Source organism: Chiloscyllium punctatum, chromosome 13 (genome assembly GCF_047496795.1).
Source record: "Chiloscyllium punctatum isolate Juve2018m chromosome 13, sChiPun1.3, whole genome shotgun sequence".
Classification (NCBI taxonomy): Eukaryota; Metazoa; Chordata; class Chondrichthyes; order Orectolobiformes; family Hemiscylliidae; genus Chiloscyllium; species Chiloscyllium punctatum.
The window spans coordinates 87,072,123-87,094,156 of NC_092751.1; the positions used below are offsets into that span (position 1 = coordinate 87,072,123).

Here is a 22,034-nt window from a genome sequence, read left to right on the forward strand (position 1 = left end):
GACCAGATATCCCAACCCAATCCCTCCAAACCTTTCCTATTCATATACCCATCCAAATGTCTCTTAAATGTTGCAATTGTACCAGTCTCCACCACTTCCTCTGGCGGCTCACCCTCTGCGTGAAAACGTTGCCCGTATGTCTCTATTATATCTTTTCCATCTCACCCTAAACCTAGGGAAAAGACTTTGCCTATTTACCGTATCCATGCCCCTCATAATTTTGTAAACCTCCATAATGTCACCCCTCGGCCTCCGATACTCCAGGGAAAACAGCTCCAGCCTGTTCAGCCTCTCTCTATAGCTCAAATCCTCCAACCCTGGCAACATCCTTGTAAATCTTTTCTGAATCCTTTCAGGTTTCAGAGCATCTTTCTGATAGGAAGGAGATCAGAATCACACAATATTCCAACAGTGGTCTAGCCAATGTCCTGTACAGCCGCAACATGACCTCCTAACTCCTGTACTCAATACTCCGACCAATATAGGAAAGCATACCAAATGCCTTCTTCACTATCCTATCTACCTACACTCCAAGGTTTCTTTGTTCTGATAAGATTTGCTTTCCCAAAATGCAGCACCTCGCAGTTTCCGAACATGAAGGCCTTATGTGCAACTTTCTCAGTTTGTAAATAAGGCACTTGAGTCGTCACTTAAGAGAGTCAAATTGCTACCTCCCTGATCACCTGCCTTGCTGGCTGGCAAGAAAGGTGGCTAATTTCCTGACTGGGAAACCATAGTGGTATGCTGGCTGTGTGGAGTACAATCTGAGGTACAGACGGCAGGCAAGTGGTGGGTGGCCTCTGAATGCTACACTCTCTGCCCTTGCCTTTGACCTCAATAACTCTGTGACCTCTTTAGCAGGCCTTCTAAAGTAGGCCTCAACATGAATCTGGCAACCCCACATAGCAGTGTCCAGAAACCTGACAGGGCAAGAAACTCACCTATGTGTTGTCTAGATAGGTGATCTGGTAATTTATCACTGCAATGAGGGTAATATATTGTCAGCATCGAACACATTCTTAGGAAAAGAATGGGAAAATCAGGGTCAAAGACTCCATAAAAGGCTGTGAATCCTGGATGTGGTAATTAAAATTCCACCAATCTTTGTTCAGTAAGGCCAGAGAGCATTCAGCTCTTATCTGTTCCCTGCCCTTAATTGATCAAGCCCACCTTGATAGCATTTGAAAGGCTTCATTTATTCTTTTAAAACTACTATTAGCAACAAAAAAAATTAATAGTACTGGTAGGAACATTTTCAATGAACAATTGCATTACTAAAAAAATTTCTTTTAAAATGTTGTTGAATTCTTGTCTTGCTTTAATGGCTTGTGGAATGGCACTGTGCCTCTTAAGACAATGCTTTTTTGGCTAAATTCAAACATGGCTCCTCTTGATGTTCAGGTTGGTGATCTCTGGGTAAAGGTGTCAAAGGGCACATCTTGGAGGAAAGATTTCATTAAATGTTGGAGGAGATTGGAGGCCTCTTCTCTGTCCTTCCCTTCTCCAGAATTACCTGGACACATCTAGGAATGAAAGATTCACCTCCAGAACCCTGCAACATGCACCTCATGAGAAACATTGTTATGTTGCTTATTCATTTCCTGTGACTGCTTTCAGTTGTTCAGTGTCAATAAAAGACAGCCTTTTGGCTGAAATGAGATTACTGCAGTGGAAGATCTCATGAGGCTGCAAGGAATACATCTACTCAGAACCAGCAGCCACCCCTTTACCCAAAAGTATTGATTCCTTATCAGGGTATGGTCTCATGAATACTGGTTAACCCTTGATGCCTAACTGAAACATAGAATACTGGAGCAGAGCTAGGCTATTTAGCTATTTGAACCAGCTGCATTATTCATGGCTGATCATCTAACTCAATACTCTTTTTTTTCCCCTGCTTTCTCTCCATACCCTTTGATCCCTTTTGTCCTAAGAATTATATCTAACTCATTCTTGAAAACATTCAGTGCTGGCTTCAACTGTATCTGTGACAGTGAAGTCTACAGGTTTATCACTCTATGGGTGAAGAAATTTCTCCTCATCTCAGTCCTAAATGGCCTACCCTTAAACTAATTATAGCAGCATTGAAAATCACAGCCCACAAAACTGTGATGCGTGGACAGGCAGGGAAGTGGTGAGGAGAGCCGAACTTGCATTGGTATTGCCTTACTTATAGCAGATGGAGGGTTGATCTAATATCATTGTTTTAGATCATTTATTCTTCCATGGGATGTTGGCATTTCTGGCAAGGCTGCCATTTATTGTCCATCCCTGATTGCCTTGAACTGAGCGGTTTTTAGGCCATTTCAAAAGGCAGTTAATTACATTGCTGAGTCAGGTATCACCAGGTAAAGATGTCAGGTTTCTTTCCCTGAAGGACTTTAGCAAACCAGTTGGGTTTTTACACCAATCAACGATAGTTGCTGTGGTCACCATTACTGAGGTTATCTTTATAATTCCAAGTTTATTAATTTAATTGAAATTGCACCAGCTGCTGTGTTTATTTTGTAAATTCAGTCACAGGATGTGGGTGTTGCTGGCAATTATTGCTCATCCATAAGAGTCAACCGCATTGCTGAGAGTCTGGAATCACACATAGGCCAGGTAAGGATGACAGTTTCCTTCCCTCAAGGACATTAGTGAACCAGATGAGGTTTTCCTGACAGTTAGCACAAGTTCTACAAACATTAAAAAAAAATTGGAATTAAAAATCTAATAAACATTGAATCCAAATTCCACCATCTGCCATGGTAGGATTTGAACCCAGATTCCCAGAGTCTCTCGTTTAATACCACGAGGCCAACCCCTCCACAACAGATGTTGTGATTAATGGAATTAATATGGATGATAGAGAGGAATTGATTCCTCAATTTGGGTAGATTTAGAAGAAGGGAACAGAACCTTAACATTGGGGCTGAAGTCAGGAAGCACCACTTCACCGTAAGGGCATTGGAAATCTAGAATTCTCTCTCCTTAAAAGCTGTTGAGGCCTGGGGTAAACTGAAATAAAACTGCAATTGGTTGACTTCTAGTAGGCACATGTTAAAGGTTATCAAACTAAGGCTGGGTTGGGCAAGTTATGAACAGGGACTGGGCACGATATGACTCAAATAAGAGATTCTACTCACAATCCATATGAGGGAGACGTGTGGGTGAGTATACCATAGGACACCAGAATGTAAAGCTTGGACCCCTGTGATCTCTATTCACCAAGTCTGGAATTAGATTCAAACCCCTGACTCGGAACGATAAAATTCTGTCGTTGAACTGGAATCTTCTTCCTAACAATTCTATGGGTGCCCCTACAGTGATTCAAGAAGCTCACAACCATCATCCCCCCCCCCCACCCCCCCCCCAACAAAAACCGAAAGAACTGCAGACGCTGGAAATCCGAAACAAAAACAGAAGTTGCTGGAAAAGCTCAGCAGATCTGACAGCATCCGCGGAGAGAAATCGGAGTCAGCGTTTGGGGTCCAGTGACCGTTCCTCAGAACGGTTCTGAAACGTCAACTGATTTCTCTCCATAGATGCTGCCGAACCAGTTGAGCATTGCCAGTATTTTCTGTTTTTGTATGTTATCGTTTCATCCTCCAGGCCAAAGTGGCGATGGACAGTGAAGCGACGGTCGCAGCCAACGAACGAACAGTAATAAAAAAATAAAACTGAACCTGACGCTTGCTCCTGATTTCGGGAGGAAAAGGGAAAGTCGGAACGTTATAACTGATTCGATGCAGCGAAGTAGACGCGCGATTTTTTTTAAAAGTCCGCCTTTGGCTCTGGTGGTTTTTACAATCTCAGATTTAAGGGAGAGCTGCGGCCGGTGCCTTGACCGTTGCTGTTTGGAATGTGTGGCCATTTGAAGCAGCAGCGCGCGTGGCCATCTGGCGGCCAGATGTGCTGCGGGTTGTCCGTGGCAACAGGCGATGGACTGCCTTGGGCCCCGCTGTCAGGGCCGTGCGTCTTTACTCCCACCCCCAAAATCCCAGCTCTCTCCAAAAAGAAACTAAACAAAGGCCATCCTGTCAAGTTAGCTGACAAAATGGCCCTGGATTGCCTGGACGGGAATCCCCGAATGCATTTGGCTGAGAAGGAGGCGCGGTAGGGCGACTTATTTATTCTCTTTCTTCCCCCCCCCCTTCCCGAGAGTTCGCAGAACCTCCCCTTTTATACAAAGAGGATATGGCTGAAGAGCAGATCAGAGGGAAGCAGAGGGTAAATCGAGGTGCTGTGGACTGTTGTAGATGGTTTCCCAATCAATCTGATTTCAGATGTTATGATCACCTCTGGAGCAAGAGGGACTTGGATCTCGGTCTCCTGGCTCAGAGGTAGGGACACCATCACTATCATTATACCTCAAGAGCCAGACTGTTGTATGTTGATTCTTCAGAGGTTGGGTAACAGGCCCCACCTTCATTAGGCACCTCTGATCAAACTAGTGCATTTTAACTCTTTGGGAGGCAGTATTCCTTACCCAGTACATTATATCCAACAATTAAATCTGACTTAAAATAATTTTACCTGCTTTCTGCGCTAATGAGTCTGGGTTTGAATGGTTTGATGCTCTTGGATTGACTGATTTGACGTGGAGAGTGTGTGGTGCTGGAAAAGCACAGCAGGTCATGCAGCATCTGAGGAGCAGGACAATCAACGTTTCCACTTGGGAGCCACTTTTGCTCTTGCTCTCACGCAATCTTTATTTACACACACTTCTCAATCAGCGAACACTAACACACGCACAAGTATATGATCCAGAAATGTTGTAATCAGTTGCCCTTTCTGCTGATGAAGGGCTCCTGCCCAAAATGTCAATTCTCCTGCTACTTGGATGCTGCATGACCTGATGTGTTTTTCTAGCATCATACACTTTCGACTCTGATCTCCATCATCTGCAGTCCTCCCTTTCTCCTCCTTGATTTGATGTGAAGCTGCAGTCTGGCCTTGATCCAACTGCCATGCTGCTACTTTTGTCCCATGTCCATGCTTTTCCAATAAGGTTTAACAAAAGAGTATCGGAGAGCTAACAAACTCCTAATTTGGGAGCCACTTTTGCTCTTGCCCTCACGCAATCTTTATTTACACACACTTCTCAATCAGCGAACACTAACACACACACAAGTATATGATCCAGAAATGTTGAAATCAATTGCCCTTTCTGCTGATAAGCCTTCTGTTGTGTGTCCCCTTCATATTTGCTTCTCTTTTGTAGATCATTCTGTACAAATATAAGTCAATAATGGGCAGTAAGCATGCTCCATTTATTACCACCAATTGTATTTCAGGCAATTGAATCAAATGGCAATTTTTGAGTTAAGGAGAATGTTAAGTTTTATCTGGCTTAGTTGGTAGCAAACTTGCCTCCGTATCAGAAGGTTGTGTGTTCATGTCCCAGTTGTGGTATGTAATGAATGATAAAGGTTCTATGGCGCATCTTAGCGAGGAGAGTTTTCCCATATCTGGTTTAATATTTGCATCATTGAAAAGTAAACAATCTGTTTGTTATTGCATTGCTGTGTGTGAGAGAGCTGTCTATGTGATAAATGTAGAGAGAAAATGATTGTACTCAACAATTTTAATGTTCAAAAGTGTTTTAATGTTTGTAAAGCTTTGGAACGGTCTATGGTCATACAAGTTGCTATGTAAATGCAAGTTCTTAGCGAGGTTTGAGAAGATTTGTGAGACCCTCTCTCACTAGTAACCTCACATATGGATGTGGAAGGACACCACTTCGACTGGGACAATACATCCATCCTAGAGCAAGCCGAACAAAGACACGCACGAGAATTCCTAGAAGCATGGCATTCCAACCGGAACTCTTATCAACAAACACATCGAGTTAGACCCCATTTACCACCCCCTGAGAAAAGGAACAGGAAGTGACTTTGCCACAGGAAATGACATCACCAACCCAAAGAAACCCAGGAATAAAAAACAGGAATTTTCAGCATTGCTTCGCCTGAGGTCCACTGAAGATGTTACCCAGTAAGGTAACGAAACGTTAGGAAATGAACCGTTCAGCTCAGTGAGCAAACCTACATCCTCAAGTACTTTCCTTCACGAGAAATGAAATTGGTCTTTGACTTTAGTGGAAAATGGGCGATGGTGAATATATTGAATTCCTTAGAGTTAGCAGTCAATTGCTGAACTGTCCGGAGTGTTGTGAACTTCAGCTGACTATATTCCTGGAGCTGTAGACTCTGCCACAGGTGGGGCCAGTCGTGTTTGATGAGACGGGTGGTTGGTACGCTCTGGATTCTGTGCGCTCTTTCCGCTGCTTGTGCTTGTTCTTCACGTGCTCCACTTGGTGAAGCTTGAAGTGGTTGATACCTTCACGGATACTTCTTCTCCATTTTACATTCCAGGATAAGTAGAATAATCCCCATATATCTCTGGGGATTTTGCATTTGTTCAGAGATGCTTTCAAGGTGTCCTTGTAGTATTTCACTTACCATTGTAGAGCTCAGAATAGAGCACTTGCTTAGGGAGACTTGGATCTGCAATGTGCGCAGTGTGGCTCCCCCATCACAGCTGATCATGTGTGATCAGTGCCTCCTTGGGAATATTAACCAGGGAGAAGACTGTCAGGTTGGTATGTCTATTCTGCTAGTAACTGCAGGATCTCATGAAGGTAGTGCTGGTTTTAACCAATCAGAGATGTGAGGTGTCTGCTGAACATGGTTCATGTTTCTGACTTATGCTGACAAGGTTCTGCATTGTAGACTAATTTGTAAAAATAGATCACATGGGATTCAGGGTGAGCTTGCCAATTAGATACAAAATTGGCTTGATGTAAGGAGACAGAGGCTGGTGGTGGAACGTCGTTTTTTTGGACTGGAGGCCACTGACCAGTGGTGTTCCACAGGGATTGGTATTGGGTCCACTTTTGCTTGTTATTTATATAAATGATTTGGATGGCAATGTAGGAAGCATGTCAGTAAGTTTGCAGTTGATACCAAAATTGGTAGTATAGTGGACAGTGAAGAAGGTTATCTAAGACAAACAGCTCATGATCAATTGGGTACGTGGGCTGAGGAGTGGCAGATGGAGTTTAACTTAGATAAATGCGAGGTATTACATTTCGGTAATACAAACAAAGACAGGGCTTATACAGTTAATTGTAGGACCTAGGTAGTGTTGTGGAACAGGGAGACCTAGGGGTTCAGGCACATGGTTCTATGCATCAAAGGTAGACAGGATTGTTAAGAAGGCATTTAGCACGCTTTCCATCATTCTTCAGACCTTTGAGTATAGGAGTTGGGCCATCATGTTGAGGTTGTACAGGACATTGGTGAAACCTCTTCTGGAGTACTGTGTGCAGTTCTGGTGGCTCTGTTATAGGAAGAGTATTACTAAACTGGAGAGGGTTCAGAAAAGATTTACCGGCATTTTGCTGGGAATGGAAGGTTTGAGAAATAAAAATAGAATGGAAAGGCTGGGACTTTTTTCACTGAAACGTAGGATGTTGAGGGGTGAACTCGTACAGATGTATAAAATTATGAGGGGCACAGATAAGATGACTGAGAAGAGTCTTTTCCTCAGGGTGGGGGAGTTCAAAACTAGGGGGTATATTTTAAAGGTGAGAAGAGAAAGTTTGAAAAAGGACATGAGGTGCAACTTGGGTACACAGAATGGTTCACTTGTGGAATGAACTACCAGAGGAAGTGGTGGATGCAGGTGGAGTTCTAACATTTAAAAGACATTTGGATAAGTACATGAATAGGAAAGGTTTGCAGGGTTTTGGGCAAAGCACAGGCAAATGGGGCTAGTTTAGTTTGTAACATGGTTAGCATGGACTGGTTGGACAAAAGGGTCTGTTCCCTTGCTGTATGATTCTATGACTGTATTCCTGAAGTTCTCATCACATAACATGATGTTCCAATCAGTCTGTTTGGTCAACCAACCTTTCATTCCATCTCCAGTATTTTCCAAATGAATAAAATAAAATGGTCAATGAAAACAAAAGTATATTTTTGATTCAGGCACTTAGTTTTCATTAGGAACACATTTGGGGCTCCTGTAGCAATGTCTGGAAGACCAGTGTTTAATTCCTGGAGTCTCCTAATCTCTACAAAACAGGAAATTCTTGATACTCATGTGAGTTCCATCCACAGTTGAGCCAACTGAGCCAGGTTTGGGGGAGATTCAACTAACTTCAAATTTCTGACTTGCAATTGCCCCACCCTGCTTCATTGGAAATACTTGGCGTCAGATGTTGAGCAATGATCAAATTGGGATCAACTTGGTCCAGTGTAAAAGCTCGAGGTAAAAGGGGACCAATTCATACGTGAGGTACTGAAGGGAATAATGTGGTGTTTCTGGAGCAAGTTGAGGAGAAGAAAATGCAAAGAGTAGAAATGAGAAAATAACATTAGAGTGTCTCATTTGTGCCCAATAGAAGTTATTTAAATTAGTGCTTTATTCTCCATTCATTCTGTCAACTGAATGCTGAAGTTTAATTTGCGTGCTTTGCATAGAAAATTGTTGCAAACTTTTCTTTAAGACTCCAGGCTTGCAATTAACACAGAGCTGGTGTTCATCAGTCTTTCACTGAGATCAGCAGAATTGAGGATTGCAACAGCCGCTTTGAAGTAATATTGTTTTATGTTAACTATAAGAAATGTATGTGGGGGTTTTATAGGAAGACTGGGTTGTGTTAAAAAGAAAAAGTAATGAAATCTGTTTTGAATGCATTTTCCATTAAGCTTCTGTAGATAAACAGTAAGAAAAAAGCTACTGCTGTAAAATAATTTCTTAAAGTAGCACAGTGCCTTTTTCTGTCCTGTGGTCAAAATTCTGCAGAACATTTTTCAGTATAAGCCAAGCAGACATTCTTCTTGTGGTAATCAGACAGTAAGTGCCAGCTGGTTGTTTGACTGTGGGAGAAAGAAATAGCATTCAAGCACTTGCTGGTCTTCTGCTTGTGGAGTAAAAGGAAATCAGATTTGCATCTTACAGCACCTTTCCTGACCCATGGGACAGCTCAGAGTACTTTACCAACAAGAAAGCACTTTTGATGTGTAGGCACTGCTGTAATGCAGGAAGGCAGCAACCAGTTTGTGCATGGTAACCTCCCACAAACTGTATTGTGATCATGAGCAGATCATCTGATTTCATGATGTAGGTTAAGTACTGACAGGGGGCTAGGGACAACTGTCCTGCTTTTTGTTGAAATAGTGCTGTGGGATCTTTTACATCCATGTCAGGGAGTAGATAATCCTCAGTTTATCAAAAGCAAAAATATCCCAGATGTTCTGGCTGCTGCTATGGAGAGAAGTGAATGTTTCAGGTCACAGGCTTTTCTTCAGAGCTCAGTCTAACCAGAACTGGTGAATCTGCCTTGCTGTCACTTTTTGTTAAATAGTTGAGGTATTGGGATGAAAATCCTTTCCTGGTCATCATGGGTAAACAGCTACTTAATGGTTTTTGTTTTCTTTTGTTTCAAGCCGTTTGTGGATTATGGGGACAACTGCCAGCGCTGCTCAGCAAACGGTATCCATAGGACAACTCAGTGACAACGGCCAGAGCAACGAGACAACAGAGAACAGGCGATCAATTAGTGTCAACTCCTTCCAGACACTCAGCATTCACAACAAGGCCAAATCCATCATCACCAATAAGGTGGCACCCGTGTTGATCACGTGAGTCAGACCATGCAGGTAGTTCTTGGCCATTCAGGCCATGCTGAGGCAAACGGTAGTGTGATGGTAATGTCATTGGTTGAGTATTCTTGGCCAGTTCACTAAGGACATAGATTCAAGTCTTGCCATGGCATTTGAAGGAATTTAATTTCAGTTACTAAATTTGGAGTTGAAATCTACTCTCAATCATAATGGCTATGAAATTATCATTGATTATTGATTTGGTTCATGAATGCCCATAAAAGAAAACTGGAATTTGGAATCCAGTCTCAACAAAGGTTAACTACAACAACTATTACTGATTTTTGGAAAACCCCATGTAGCTCACTAATGCCCATTCTATGATTCTATGTCCAACCTGAATTGGCAGTCTTCATGGTGAGAGTTCTAATAACGTGCCTCACCTTCATCCTCTGTATCTGGCATTGCCAATTCTGGATAGTTGTGTTCTTGGAGATTTGATCTGCCATACTACCGACAACTGATCTGCTGAAATATCCATTTTGTCTCCATTATCAAGGCATTTTAAACTGGCAAATAAAAGTGTTACAAAAAAAAGCTCTTTTTTTTTCTTCTTTCATTTCTTTTTCCTAGGGTGGTTGTAGAAGGTTAATCTTTAAGTCCTAAATTCTCCAAGGCAATCTTAGAGGGTTGGTAATAGTGGATGCATCCCCGTTTATTTAAGGCATTCAAGAGGGTATTGGATAATTATTTGGGTAAAAATAATTGCAAGGATATACGCGAAAAAGCAGGGGAATGGCACTTGGTAATTGTGCTCACTTAATGAGCCGGTGTGGGCATGATGGGACTTCGGCTTCCTTCTGTACCATAATAATTCTGTGATTTGCACTTTCCACTCGATAGCAATGAAGAGCAATGATCATAGCTGAATTGTCTCTTGTACCCTTAGTGTAGTCTCATTTTATTTGTCAGTATGTCATTGTGACAGATTTGTTTGTAGTGATATGAGGCATTCCCAGTTGGAGCCTTCATCCTAACAATGGTTTGGTTGGTATCGAGTGAGGAGTAAGCATTGATCCAGGACATGGATCCTGAGCCAGTCTCTTCAGGTACTTTGTCCATTCTTCTAGCAATTTGGACACCTGGCAAGCGGAATGTAGGGCAGGTCTCCAATTTGTTCTCTCACTCATGAAAAGTAAAACTCCAAGAGGAAACTATTCATCTCCACAAATCAAACCATTGAATCTCTTTCCACTCTCTCACCAGCACCATTCCGAACTCAGGTGGGAACATGGAGTGGTGAGTTGAAAAATGTGTTGCTGGAAAAGCGCAGCAGGTCAGGCAGCATCCAAGGAGCAGGAGAATCGATGTTTCGGGCATAAGCCCTTAGATGCTGCCTGACCTGCTGCGCTTTTCCAGCAACACATTTTTCAGCTCTGATCTCCAGTATCTGCAGTCCTCTCTTTTTCCCACATGGAATGGTGAGTCACAGATGTATCTTGACAACCTCTCCTGCAATAGGGTTAGGGTTAGAAAGCTCTGCTGACTGCCTTCTCATCTCAGCAGGAGTACCAAGTGGCTATAACCATCAAAAAACTTGGTCACTGATGGAGAAGTCACAGGATGTGTGTAGGCTATGCTACTTAGCTTTCCAATGAAGAATGGAAGAACCCAGCACTCAGGCCCTGTCACTTCCTCATCTGACTGCCAAGCTCACAGAGTCATAGGTCCAATGAGTACTCACCTGAAACTCTATAGTACAGGGGCCCCAGGAATAACCAGACGAACTCTTCAAGCTCAACCAATAACAGGTTTTCTCCCTCCTGCCTTAGCTGTTCCTCTAATCACAGATTAGGTGCAGCAAGAGCAGAAGAGTCTGAACCCGTAGTTGGAAGAGCAGCCTGCAGGGAAGAGACAGCATATCTGATTGGAAGATGGGCTAGTCATGGAATCTGTGCATCCCACATATAGGGGGAGATGGGATGACTCCTTTGAGTGATCACTTCTGTGACTGAATTTTCACACATTTTGTGGGAATTTTGGGAATGAGTTCAATCCCTACCCCCCCCCCTTCGGTTTTGAGGATGATTCTACATTCCCTTCCATACCCATCCTCAGTCCCCTCCATCCTGTTCCTCTCCACATAACCTCATCCTATCCCATCCCTCTCCATTGCATGCACTGCTCTCCACACTGTCTCACTCGAAGAATGTTTACTCCCTCGCTGTCTTAATTCCCCATCCCATTGATAACCAGTGGAATGACTAACACGTGTCACAAGAGCATGAAGAGTAAAATGTCCAGATTTCTGAGAAGATGAAATTTGGACTTCCAGTTTAAAGAAGAAAACGAGCCTAAGTAAAGCATTGGAGCCGTAGTGTAGCTCCTCAGATTAAAATTAAGGATGATTCGGCAATTATTCAATAGTTTACATCCAAAATTGGTACTATCAGAGAAATGTTAAGTTAAATCTCTTATATTCACATGATTGAACAGTAATTAGCAAAGTGAAATAATTATTTTTCAATCTTTCAGGTATAACTGTAAAGAAGAGTTTCAGATTCACGATGACTTGTTAAAAGCAAACTATATAATTGGGAAAATTTCAGATAACTTGCCGGAACACTATTTGGTTCAGGTAAGGAGAAATGGAAGTAAAATCTGTCCCATGTGATGTGGTGTAAACAAGTTAGCTAAATCTATTGTGGTTTCTCTCCCTTGTGACCATCTAAGTTTAAACAAAGCTTAGGAAGATCCCTACATAAGTCTACTCTTCATTCTGAATCTAGTGTTATCAGTTGATCAGCACAAAAGGAGATCATTTTGTTCTGATTCTGTCAGGGACTTATCTAATTTCTTTCCACACTTCAGAGTTTTCCCCAGAACCCCGCAGATTAATCTAGTACATGTTTGATTGCCTTTTGAAAGCTCTGGAAGCCGATTCCACCATTCTTTCAAGTAGTGTATTCCAGATCTTATCTTTCCTCTGTGGGGGTGAAAATTCTTCGCATTTCCCATTTTTTAAAAAAGAAATGATCACTGGTCACTGTGATATCACTTTGAGAGTATATGCTAATAAGCAAGTAACCAAGATGTAAAACAAGAGCCATTGCATTGTCTAGCTCTCAGAATGTAGTGTTAGGGAGTTGTAATTGTATTTCCCTGTAACAGTTGCTGAAACTTCGCTGTGAATTTGTTTGCTGAGCAATTCTGCAATATATCTTCAATAAACAAAACCAGCATTTGGTTTACTAGTCCTGGTGTGAGTTTGCTAAACTTGTGTTAAGCAAACTGAAGCACAGCAGTGACCAACCCACTTTCAAACTGTCCTATCAACAGTCAATACCAGGCAATCAAGAACCCCCCCCCCCATAGTTTGGAATAGCTCAACTAGACCTCCCCTTATCGTTCCCGGCAATAAGGTGACCATCCTAGTTTGTCCAAGTATCCACAAAACCACAAGTTCTTCGATCCCCCATCTTCTACGTAAATCTCCATCATAATGTTTCAACATCCTGTTGAAGGTGTGGTGCCCAGAGAATGGGTGCCATAGTGGTGATGTCACTAGATTGTTAATCGAGAAGTTCAGGCTATTCTTTCAACGTCATGGGTTCAAATCCTGTTATGGCAGCTAGTGGAATTTGAATTCAGTTAATAACATCAAGAACATAAAAGCCAGTCTCAGTAATTTTGGCCATGAAATTATCTATGATTGTTGTAGATTCACTAATGTCCTGTAGGGATGAATCAATTTTGCCTGGCGTGGGACTCACTGGTGAGAGGAAGAAGAAAGCACCTTGGGAATTAGTACCAAATCCCAAGTAAAGGAACACATTTACCATTCACCTCATATTGTTGCAACTTTCACCAAGAATGCATATTCCAGCATTGAGGAGGCCATTCTGCCCATTATCCCCATACTGGCTCTTTGGAAGATGTATCCAATTGGAGCTACTCCCTTACCCTTTTCCCATTGCTCTGGAAATGTTTCTGTTCTGACAGATATCCAAATCCTTTCTTTGACTTGCACTTGAATCTGTTTCCACCACTTTTTTCAGGCAGTGAATTCCAGACAATAACAGAGCGCTTTAGGGAACATCTCCGAGACACCCGCACCAATCAACCAAACCGCCCCGTGGCCCAACATTTTAACTCCCCCTCCCACTCTGCCAAGGACATGGAGGTCCTGGGCCTCCTTCACCGCCGCTCCCTCACCACCAGACGCCTGGAGGAAGAACGCCTCATCTTCCGCCTCGGAACACTTCAACCCCAGGGCATCAATGTGGACTTCAACAGCTTCCTCATTTCCCCTTCTCCCACCTCATCCTAGTTTCAAACTTCCAGCTCAGCACTGTCTCCTTGATTTGTTCGGACTTGTCCGACCTGCCTATCTCCTTTTCCACCTATCTCCTTTTCCACCTATCCACTCCACCCTCTCCTCCTTGACCTATCACCTTCATCTCCTCCCCCACTCACCCATTGTACTCTATGCTGCTCTCTCCCCACCCCCACCCTCCTCTAGCTTATCTCTCCATACTTCAGGCTCACTGCCTTTATTCCTGATGAAGGGCTTTTGCCCGAAACGTCGATTTTGCTGCTCGTTGGATGCTGCCTGAACTGCTGTGCTCTTCCAGCACCACTAATCCAATAACATGCCATGTTTCAAAACACAAATTGTACTCGTTCTCCCTCTACCTGAATAAAATATAGTTGGCCTCTGATCATTTTACCCTGTTAATGTGTTTTAATGCATGCTTGCAAGGAAAGTCAGTTGCGTGGCAGCTATCAGGCCATTCTACTTAAAGGGCCATGCCTCCATGAGTTAGGGCAGGAATTTCTTCCACGTTTCAGTGGAAGGCTGTGTAGTTTGAAGAATTTATCACATTGCTGTCTGCAAATGAGCCCTTAGAAGGAATATTCACTGTTTACAAATAATTTCTCATTGGTTTGCTCCTTGCTTCTCTCCTGCTTTGATGTGAACAGTGCCCCTTTAAAGTTAAACTCAAATGAGTGAATGCGTGGTTTGTCACTGAATCATCTGCAGTGATTGAAGCAGCAACTGTTGATAAATTATCTCCATGTTTATAGGCTGCGCTGGCTCACCTTCATGTGGCTTAATGTTGGACTGGCAGAGACCTGCCAAACATTTTATGGTGAAGATATTCTTACCCAACCAAATCTGTTAATCCCAGCTTGAAAACTCTGATTGACCATTGGCATCCATATCTTTCTTGAGGATTCCAGATCACTGAGAGAAAATAAAACTTAAATAGCTCCTTCGTGGTAGATCTAATTTCAGGAATATGTCCCTCCCATTAGAGATTGAAAGGCTGAGTCAGTGACAATCTCTCTGTTAGTACGTATACTAGAGAGATCACTTTGAAAGAAGTGATTGAGAGGGGGTTATAAAAGAGAGTCTAAGTTATCAAAACCCAGATTATCACCACATATACATTAAATTAAACTTTGGATTAAGGACTGGAGCATGTGCTAAAGAGAGGCTGGATAGGCTGAGACTTCTTTCACTGGAGAGCGCAGAAAGTTGATGGGTATAGGTAAGGTGAATAGCAAAGGTCTTTTCCCGATCGTAGGGGAATTCAAAACCATAGGGCATAATTTTAAAGTGAGAGGGGAAAGATTTAAAAGGGACCTGAGAGGCAACTTTTTCATAGAGAGGGTGGTTCACATGTGGAATGAATTGCCAGAGGAAGTAGTAGATGCATGCACTGTTGCAATGTTTAAAAGACATTTGGACAGGTATGTGAATTGGAAACGTTTAAAGGGATGTTGGCCAATGCAGGCAAAGTTGGTCGGCATGAACGAGTTGGATTGAAGGGTCTGTTTCCATGCTGTATAACTCTACGGTTACACATATAAACTAATAAAATATAATTTTAGCTGTAATATCAAGAGATGCTTCTTTGTATGGAAATGATAATCTTGTGCAATAAAATTCCAGTTAGAATGATGGAGCTTTTAAGAAGCAATTAACATGATTTTTTAGAAAACAAAAATCACTCTTGGGATTTGGGTGTTGTTGGCTGGACCATCATTTATCGCCTATTCCTAGAGCTTCCTTGAGAAAGTAGTGGTGAACTGCCTTCTTGAACTATAGCTGTTTATGCTGTGTAAGAGCTTGTATGAATTAAGGATGAGCCAAAAGGCCTTCATCATCCACAAATATCTTCAGGCATGACATTCTCATGTGAAGTCAGATTTTTAATCGATAAACTAGGTTTTGTGTGCATGTTAAAGATTGTTCACTGCTGACCTGAATTGTACCAAACTGAGTGCTTGATTGTATCATTTGCATGCTAATTTTCTCCTTGTTTCTTCCTCTTCCTTCATCCCTTCTTTCTTCATCTTCTCAGCCTCTCTTCTTCTTCTTGGCCCTGATAAGTCTCACGTCAGGGTACCTTTAAAGACATGCACATGTCGCCATCACTGTCCAGCATTGTTACCTGAGAGTTAAAAGTTATCAGACTCTGGTTGGGATCATTTGAAACATGGCACATTAGTAGAGGTGAGCTGTTCCCTGTAGCCCCAGATACTTTAACCCAGATACTGATGTGCCTACGAATGTAATGTTTCTGTATAATCACCAGCTGGATTCTTCAATGCCACGTTATCCACTCACAGTTTATGATATTATGTGAGTAGCATATGCAATGCTGTGTCAGGTAAAACATCCTGCTGAAAGCAAAACATGCATCACTTCCCTCCTCTTTGTCTTCCCCCCTTCCTCCTCATGCCTAGCCTGCAGGCTCAGGGTAGCATTGTGTTACTCACAGAGAAAGCAGATCTCAAATGCAATCTATGCTGAGTTTGCAGATTTCATTTAGAACTTATGGGCCTCCTGGTCCAGATTCCAATGACCCTGAAAGTCCATAGGAGTTGGACATTTTTGGCTCAGTTGGGATATGTCCCAAGGCTGGAAGAAGAGATAGGCATTGATTTTGTTTTTAAAAAGGCCAATTATAATAACTGTGTTGAAAGTCAAGGCATGTTACTGGCTGGGAAAATGATCTGAAATGGGGTGGTATGGTGGCTCAGTGGTTAGCACTGCTGCCTCACAGCACCAGGGTCCCAGGCTCAATTCTAGCCTTGGGCGACTGTGCAACCTCTACACAGACATTCTCCCCGTGTCTGCTTGGTTATCCTCTGGGTGCTCTGGTTTCCTCCCACAGTCCAAAGATGTGTAGGTCAAGTGAATTGGCCATATTAAAATTGCCCATAGTGTTAGGTGCATTAGTCAGAGGGAAATTGTTCTGGATGGGTTACTGTTCGGAGGGTTGGTGTGGACTTGTTGGACTGAAGGGCCTAATTTCCACACTGTAGGGAATCTAATCTATGCAATATTTGAAATTGTGCATTCAAATATTTTTGCACAAAACAAATTAGAAGTATTATCCAATATCCTTATACATAGTTTAGATTACATTACAGTGTGGAAACAGGCCCTTCGGCCCAACAAGTCCACACCGACCCGCCGAAGCACAACCCACCCATACCCCTACATTTACCGCTTACCTAACACTACGGGCAATTTAACATAGCCAATTCACCTGACCTGCACATCTTTGGACTGTGGGAGGAAACTGGAGCACCCAGAGGAAACCCACATGCAAACTCCACACAGACAGTCGCCTGAGGCGGGAATTGAACCCGGGTCTCAGGCACTGTGAGGCAGCAGTGCTAACCACTGTGCCACCCACAAACTGACAGTATTTTCAAGTAAAATAAAAGATGTTCCATGAAGGGACAAGCTCCTTTGTAGTTAAACTTTTAGCTTCTGTTTCCACCTTTGTGTGGCTGTCAGTTGTTTGATTGTAATGTTCAGCTGAATTGATACTGTACCTGATGAAGCAAAATCAGAGAGGCGATGGCCTAGTAGTATTATTGCTAGACTATTAATCCAGTCAGGAGAAAGTAAGGACTGCAGATGCTGGAGATCAGAGCTGAAAATGTGTAGCTGGAAAAGCGCAGCAGGTCAGGCAGCATCCAAGGAGCAGGAAAATTGACGTTTTGGGCATGAGCCCTCCTTCAGGAATGAGGAGAGTGTGCCAGGCAGGCTAAGATAAAAGGTAGGGAGGAGGGACTTGGGGGAGGGGCGTTGGAATTGCAATAGGTGGAAGGAGGTTAAGGTGAGGGTGATAGGCCGGAGTGGGGGTGGGGGCCAAGAGGTCAGGAAGAAGATTGCAGGTTAGGAAGGTGGTGCTGAGTTCGAGGGTTGGGACTGAGACAAGGCGGGGGGAGGGGAAATGAGGAAACTGGAGAAATCTGAGTTCATCCCTTGTGATTGGAGGGTTCCTAAGCAGAAGATGAGGCACTCTTCCTCCAGCCGTCGTGTTGCTATGGTCTGGCGATTGAGGAGTCCAAGGATCAGCATGTCCTTGGTGCAGTGGGAGGGGGAGTTGAAATATTGAGCCACGGGGTGGTTGGGTTGGTTGGTCCGGGTGTCCCAGAGGTGTTCTCTGAAACGTTCCGCAAGTAGGCAGCCTGTCTCCCCAACATAGAGGAGGTTGGTGGGGGGTGTGGACCTGACAAAGGTGGTCTTTTCGGAATGCTGATAGGGGAGGGAAATATATCCCTGGTGGTGGAGTCTGTTTAGAGGTGGCGGAAATGACGACGGATGATATGATGTATATGGAGGTTGGTGGGGTGGTAGGTGAGGACCAGTGGTGGGGGAACCCCCCACCAACCCAACCTCCACTCCTGGCACCTTCCCCTGCAACCGCAAGAAATGCAAAACTTGCGCCCACACCTCCCTCCTTACTTTCCTCCAAGGCCCCAAGGGATCCTTCCATATCCGCCATCAATTCATCTGCACCTCCATACACATCATCTATTGCATCCGCTGCACCCGATATGGCCTCCTCTATATTGGGGAGACAGGCCGCCTACTTGCGGAACGTTTCAGAGTACACCTCTGGGACAACCGGAATAACCAACCCAACCACCCCGTGGCTCAACACTTCAACTCACCCTCCCACTCCACCAAGGTCATGCAGATCCTTGGACTCCTCCATCGCCAGACCATAGCAACATGACGGCTGGAGGAAGAGCGCTTCATCTTCCGCCTAGGAACCCTCCAACCACAAGGGATGAACTCCGATTTCTCCAGTTTCCTCATTTCCCCTCCCCCCCGCCTTGTGTCAGTCCCAACCCTCGAACTCAGCACCACCTTCCTAATCTGCAATCTTCTTCCTGACCTCTTGGCCCCCACCCCCACTCGGGCCTATCACCCTCACCTTAACCTCCTTCCACTTATCGCATTTCCTCCCCCAAGTCCCTCCTCCCTACCTTTTATCGCAGCCTGCTTGGCTCACTCTCCTCATTCCTGAAGAAGGGCTCATACCCGAAACATCGATTCTCCTGCTCCTTGGATGCTGCCTGACCTGCTGCGTTTTTCCAGCAACACCTTTTCAGTATTAATCCAGAAACTCATCCAATTTTCCGGGAGCCCAGATTCAAATCCAGCCATTGCAGCTGGTAGAATTTGGATTTGGTAGAATTTAAATTCAATAAAAAAATCAGGAATTAAGAATGTACTGAAGACCATGAAACTATTGTCAATTTTTAGAAAAAAAAACCTCATCTGGCTTACTGATGTCCTTCAGGGGAGGAAATCTGTCACCCTCGGTTATATCAATCACTATGAAATCTCAAGAAAGAAGTGAAGCGGGACAGATCACCCAGCATCAACCTAAGCACTGGAAAGGTCATTGCAGAAACAACCTGGTTGACTCAGCAAAGTCCTCCTCACTAATATCTGGGGGCTAGTGCCAAAATCGGGAGAGTTGTCTCACTGAATAATCAAGTATTAGCCTGACATTGTCTGTCAGGTATGATTCCTTAAGTATGACTATGTTCCAGATGCCACTACCACCATCTCTGGCTATATCCTGTCCCACTGGCAGGACAGACCCAGCAAAGGTGGTAGCACAGTACTATACAAATTTTGAAAAGATGTATAGCTCAGATTGATGTACTGAATGGAAGTTTACTCACTGAGCTGGAAGGTTTTGTTTTCAGATGTTTTGCCACCATACTAGGTAACATCATCAAGGAGCCTCTGGTGAAGCACTGGTGGTATGGCCTGTTTTTTATTTATGTGTTTAGGTTTCCTTGGGTTGGTGACATCATTTCATGTGGTGACGTCATTCCCTGTTCATTTTAAGGGAAAAAAGGAAATCACATCACCACAGGAAATGACATCATCAACCCAAGGAAACCTAAGCACATAAATAAAAAGCAGGCCATACTACCTTTACTTCACTGGAGGCTCCCTGATGATGTTACCTAGTATGGTGACTAAACGTCTTATATCAAACCTTCCAGCTCAGCACGCAAACTTACATCTAGAACAGTGGTATACATTTGGGGTGGAGTTGCTCTGGGTGTCTGCAACATTGGCTTTGGACCCAAGACATCTTATGGTTTCAGATTAAACATGGGCAAGGAAAGCTTCTGCTGATATCATGAACCATACTCCCTCCACTGGGGAGTCAGTATTCCTCTACGTTGAAAACATTTGCAAGGTTGCAAAATGTATGATGGGTGGGGGATTTCAATGTCCACCACCAAGAGTGGCTCAGCAGCAACCGCACTGATCAAGCTAGTTGGATCCTAAAGGACGTAGCTTCTAGACTGGGTCTGCAGCAGGTGGTGAGGGAACTGACAAGAAGGAAAAACAGACTTGACCTCATCGTTGAGCTGAAAAATGTGTTGTTGGAAAAGTGCAGCAGGTCAGGCAGCATCCAAGGAGTAGGAGAATTGATGTTTCGGGCATTAGCCCTTCTTCAGGAATGAGGAGGGTGTGCCAAGCAGGCTAAGATAAAAGGTGGGGCGGAGGGACTTGGGGGAGGGTCATTGGGAATGCGATAGGTGGAAGGAGGAGCTTCTTCCTTGAAGAAACTCTCTTCCTCCCTCTACACTCCTAGTTGACCTCATCCTTGCCAATCTGTTGGCTGAAGGTACATTTGTCCATGATAGTTTCAGTAAGAGTGACTATTGCACAGTCCTTGTGGAGATGAAGTCCTGCCTTTGCATTGAGAATATCCTGAATCATGTTGTGTGGCACAATCACTATCTTAAATGGGACAGACTTCAAACAGATATAAGAACTCAAGACTGGGCATCTATGAGGCACTATGGGCCATCAACAGCAGCACAATCTAGTATCATCAGTAACATCATGGTCCAGCATATTTCCCACTCAACCATTACCATCAAGACAGGGGATCAACCCTGGTTCAATGGAGAGTGCAGGAGGGCATGTCAGGAGTGTCCCAGGCCAACCATCTTCAGCTGCTTCATCAGTGACCTTCATAAAGTCAGAAGTAAGGATGTTTGCCATTGATTGCCTAATGTTCAGCACCATTTGTGACTCTTCAGTTACTGAAGCAGTCTGTTAAATGCAACAGGATCTGGACAATATCTAGGCTTGGGCTGACAAGTGGCAATTAAGATTCACACCACACAAGTGCCAGGTAATGACCATTTCCAATAAGAGACAATCTAATCACCGCCCCATAATATTCAGCGGTGTTACCATCACCGAATCCCCAATATCTTGGGGGTTACCATGGACCAGAAACTCAACTGGACTACCAACATAAATACAGTTAGTACAAGAGCAGGTCAGATGAATAACCCATATCCTGACTCCCAAAGCCTGTCTCCCATCTACATGGCGAAGTGAGGACTGCAGATGCTGGAGATTAGAGTCAAGATTAGAGTGGTGCTGGAAATGCACAGCAGGTCAGGCAGCATCCGAGGAGCAGGAAAATCAACGTTTTGGGCAGTAGCCCTGTATCAGGAATGAGGCTGGAAACCTCTGGGATGGAGAGATAAATGGGAGGGGGTGGGGCTGGGAGAAGGTAGCTTGTCCCATCTACGTGGCACAAGTCAAGAGTGTGATGGAATACTGCTCAGTTGCCTTGATGGGTGCAACTCCAACAAGAAGCCTGACAGCATCCACCCCATTTGATTGGCATCACATCTACAAGCATCCACTTCCTCCACCATTGATATTCGGTTGAAGCAATGTGTATAATCTACAAGATGCACTGCAGAAAGATCCTTAGACAGCACCTTTCAAATCCATGGTCACTTCCATCTAGAAGGACAAAGGCATCAGATACATGGGAACACCACCTTGTTCCTTTCCAAGCCACTCACCATCTTTGGAAATCTGTTGCTGTTCCTTCACTCTTGCTGGGTCAAAAGCATGGAATTCTTTCCCTAAGAGCATTGTGAGTCACCCTACAACATGTGGACTGTAGTTCAAAAAGGCAGTTCATCACCACCTTCTCAAGGGCAGCTAGGAATGGGCAAAACATTGTTGGCCAGCCAGTGATGTCAGTATTCCACGATTGAATTAAAAAAAACTTTACGAAGTGTTCTTGCAACCAAATTATTTTGTCTATAACCCAT

At 43.7% G+C, this 22,034-nt stretch overlaps 1 protein-coding gene and 1 long non-coding RNA gene across 8 annotated transcripts in view; one reads left to right on the plus strand and one right to left on the minus strand.

Annotated features, from left to right (window-relative positions):
* The window catches only part of LOC140484611 (uncharacterized), a 104,061-nt gene extending 100,150 nt beyond the window's left edge, over window positions 1-3,911 (minus strand). Inside the window, exon 1 of the long non-coding RNA XR_011962298.1 lies at window positions 3,669-3,911. This is a non-coding gene — a long non-coding RNA (uncharacterized lncRNA). The remainder of the gene's footprint in view (window positions 1-3,668) is intronic.
* The window catches only part of LOC140484610 (paladin-like), a 252,098-nt gene that overhangs the window by 55,766 nt on the left and 174,298 nt on the right, over window positions 1-22,034 (plus strand). For 5 of the 7 annotated variants that reach the window (XM_072583121.1, XM_072583124.1, XM_072583122.1 and 2 more), the window contains 2 exons: window positions 9,441-9,635; window positions 12,132-12,234. In XM_072583121.1, coding sequence (XP_072439222.1) covers window positions 9,454-9,635; window positions 12,132-12,234 — 285 coding nt within the window. In that variant the 5' untranslated portion in view covers window positions 9,441-9,453. Of the gene's footprint in view, window positions 1-3,909; window positions 4,099-4,127; window positions 4,326-9,440; window positions 9,636-12,131; window positions 12,235-22,034 lie in introns of those variants that run through there. The other 2 variants (XM_072583118.1, XM_072583119.1) reach the window with 2 other exon arrangements.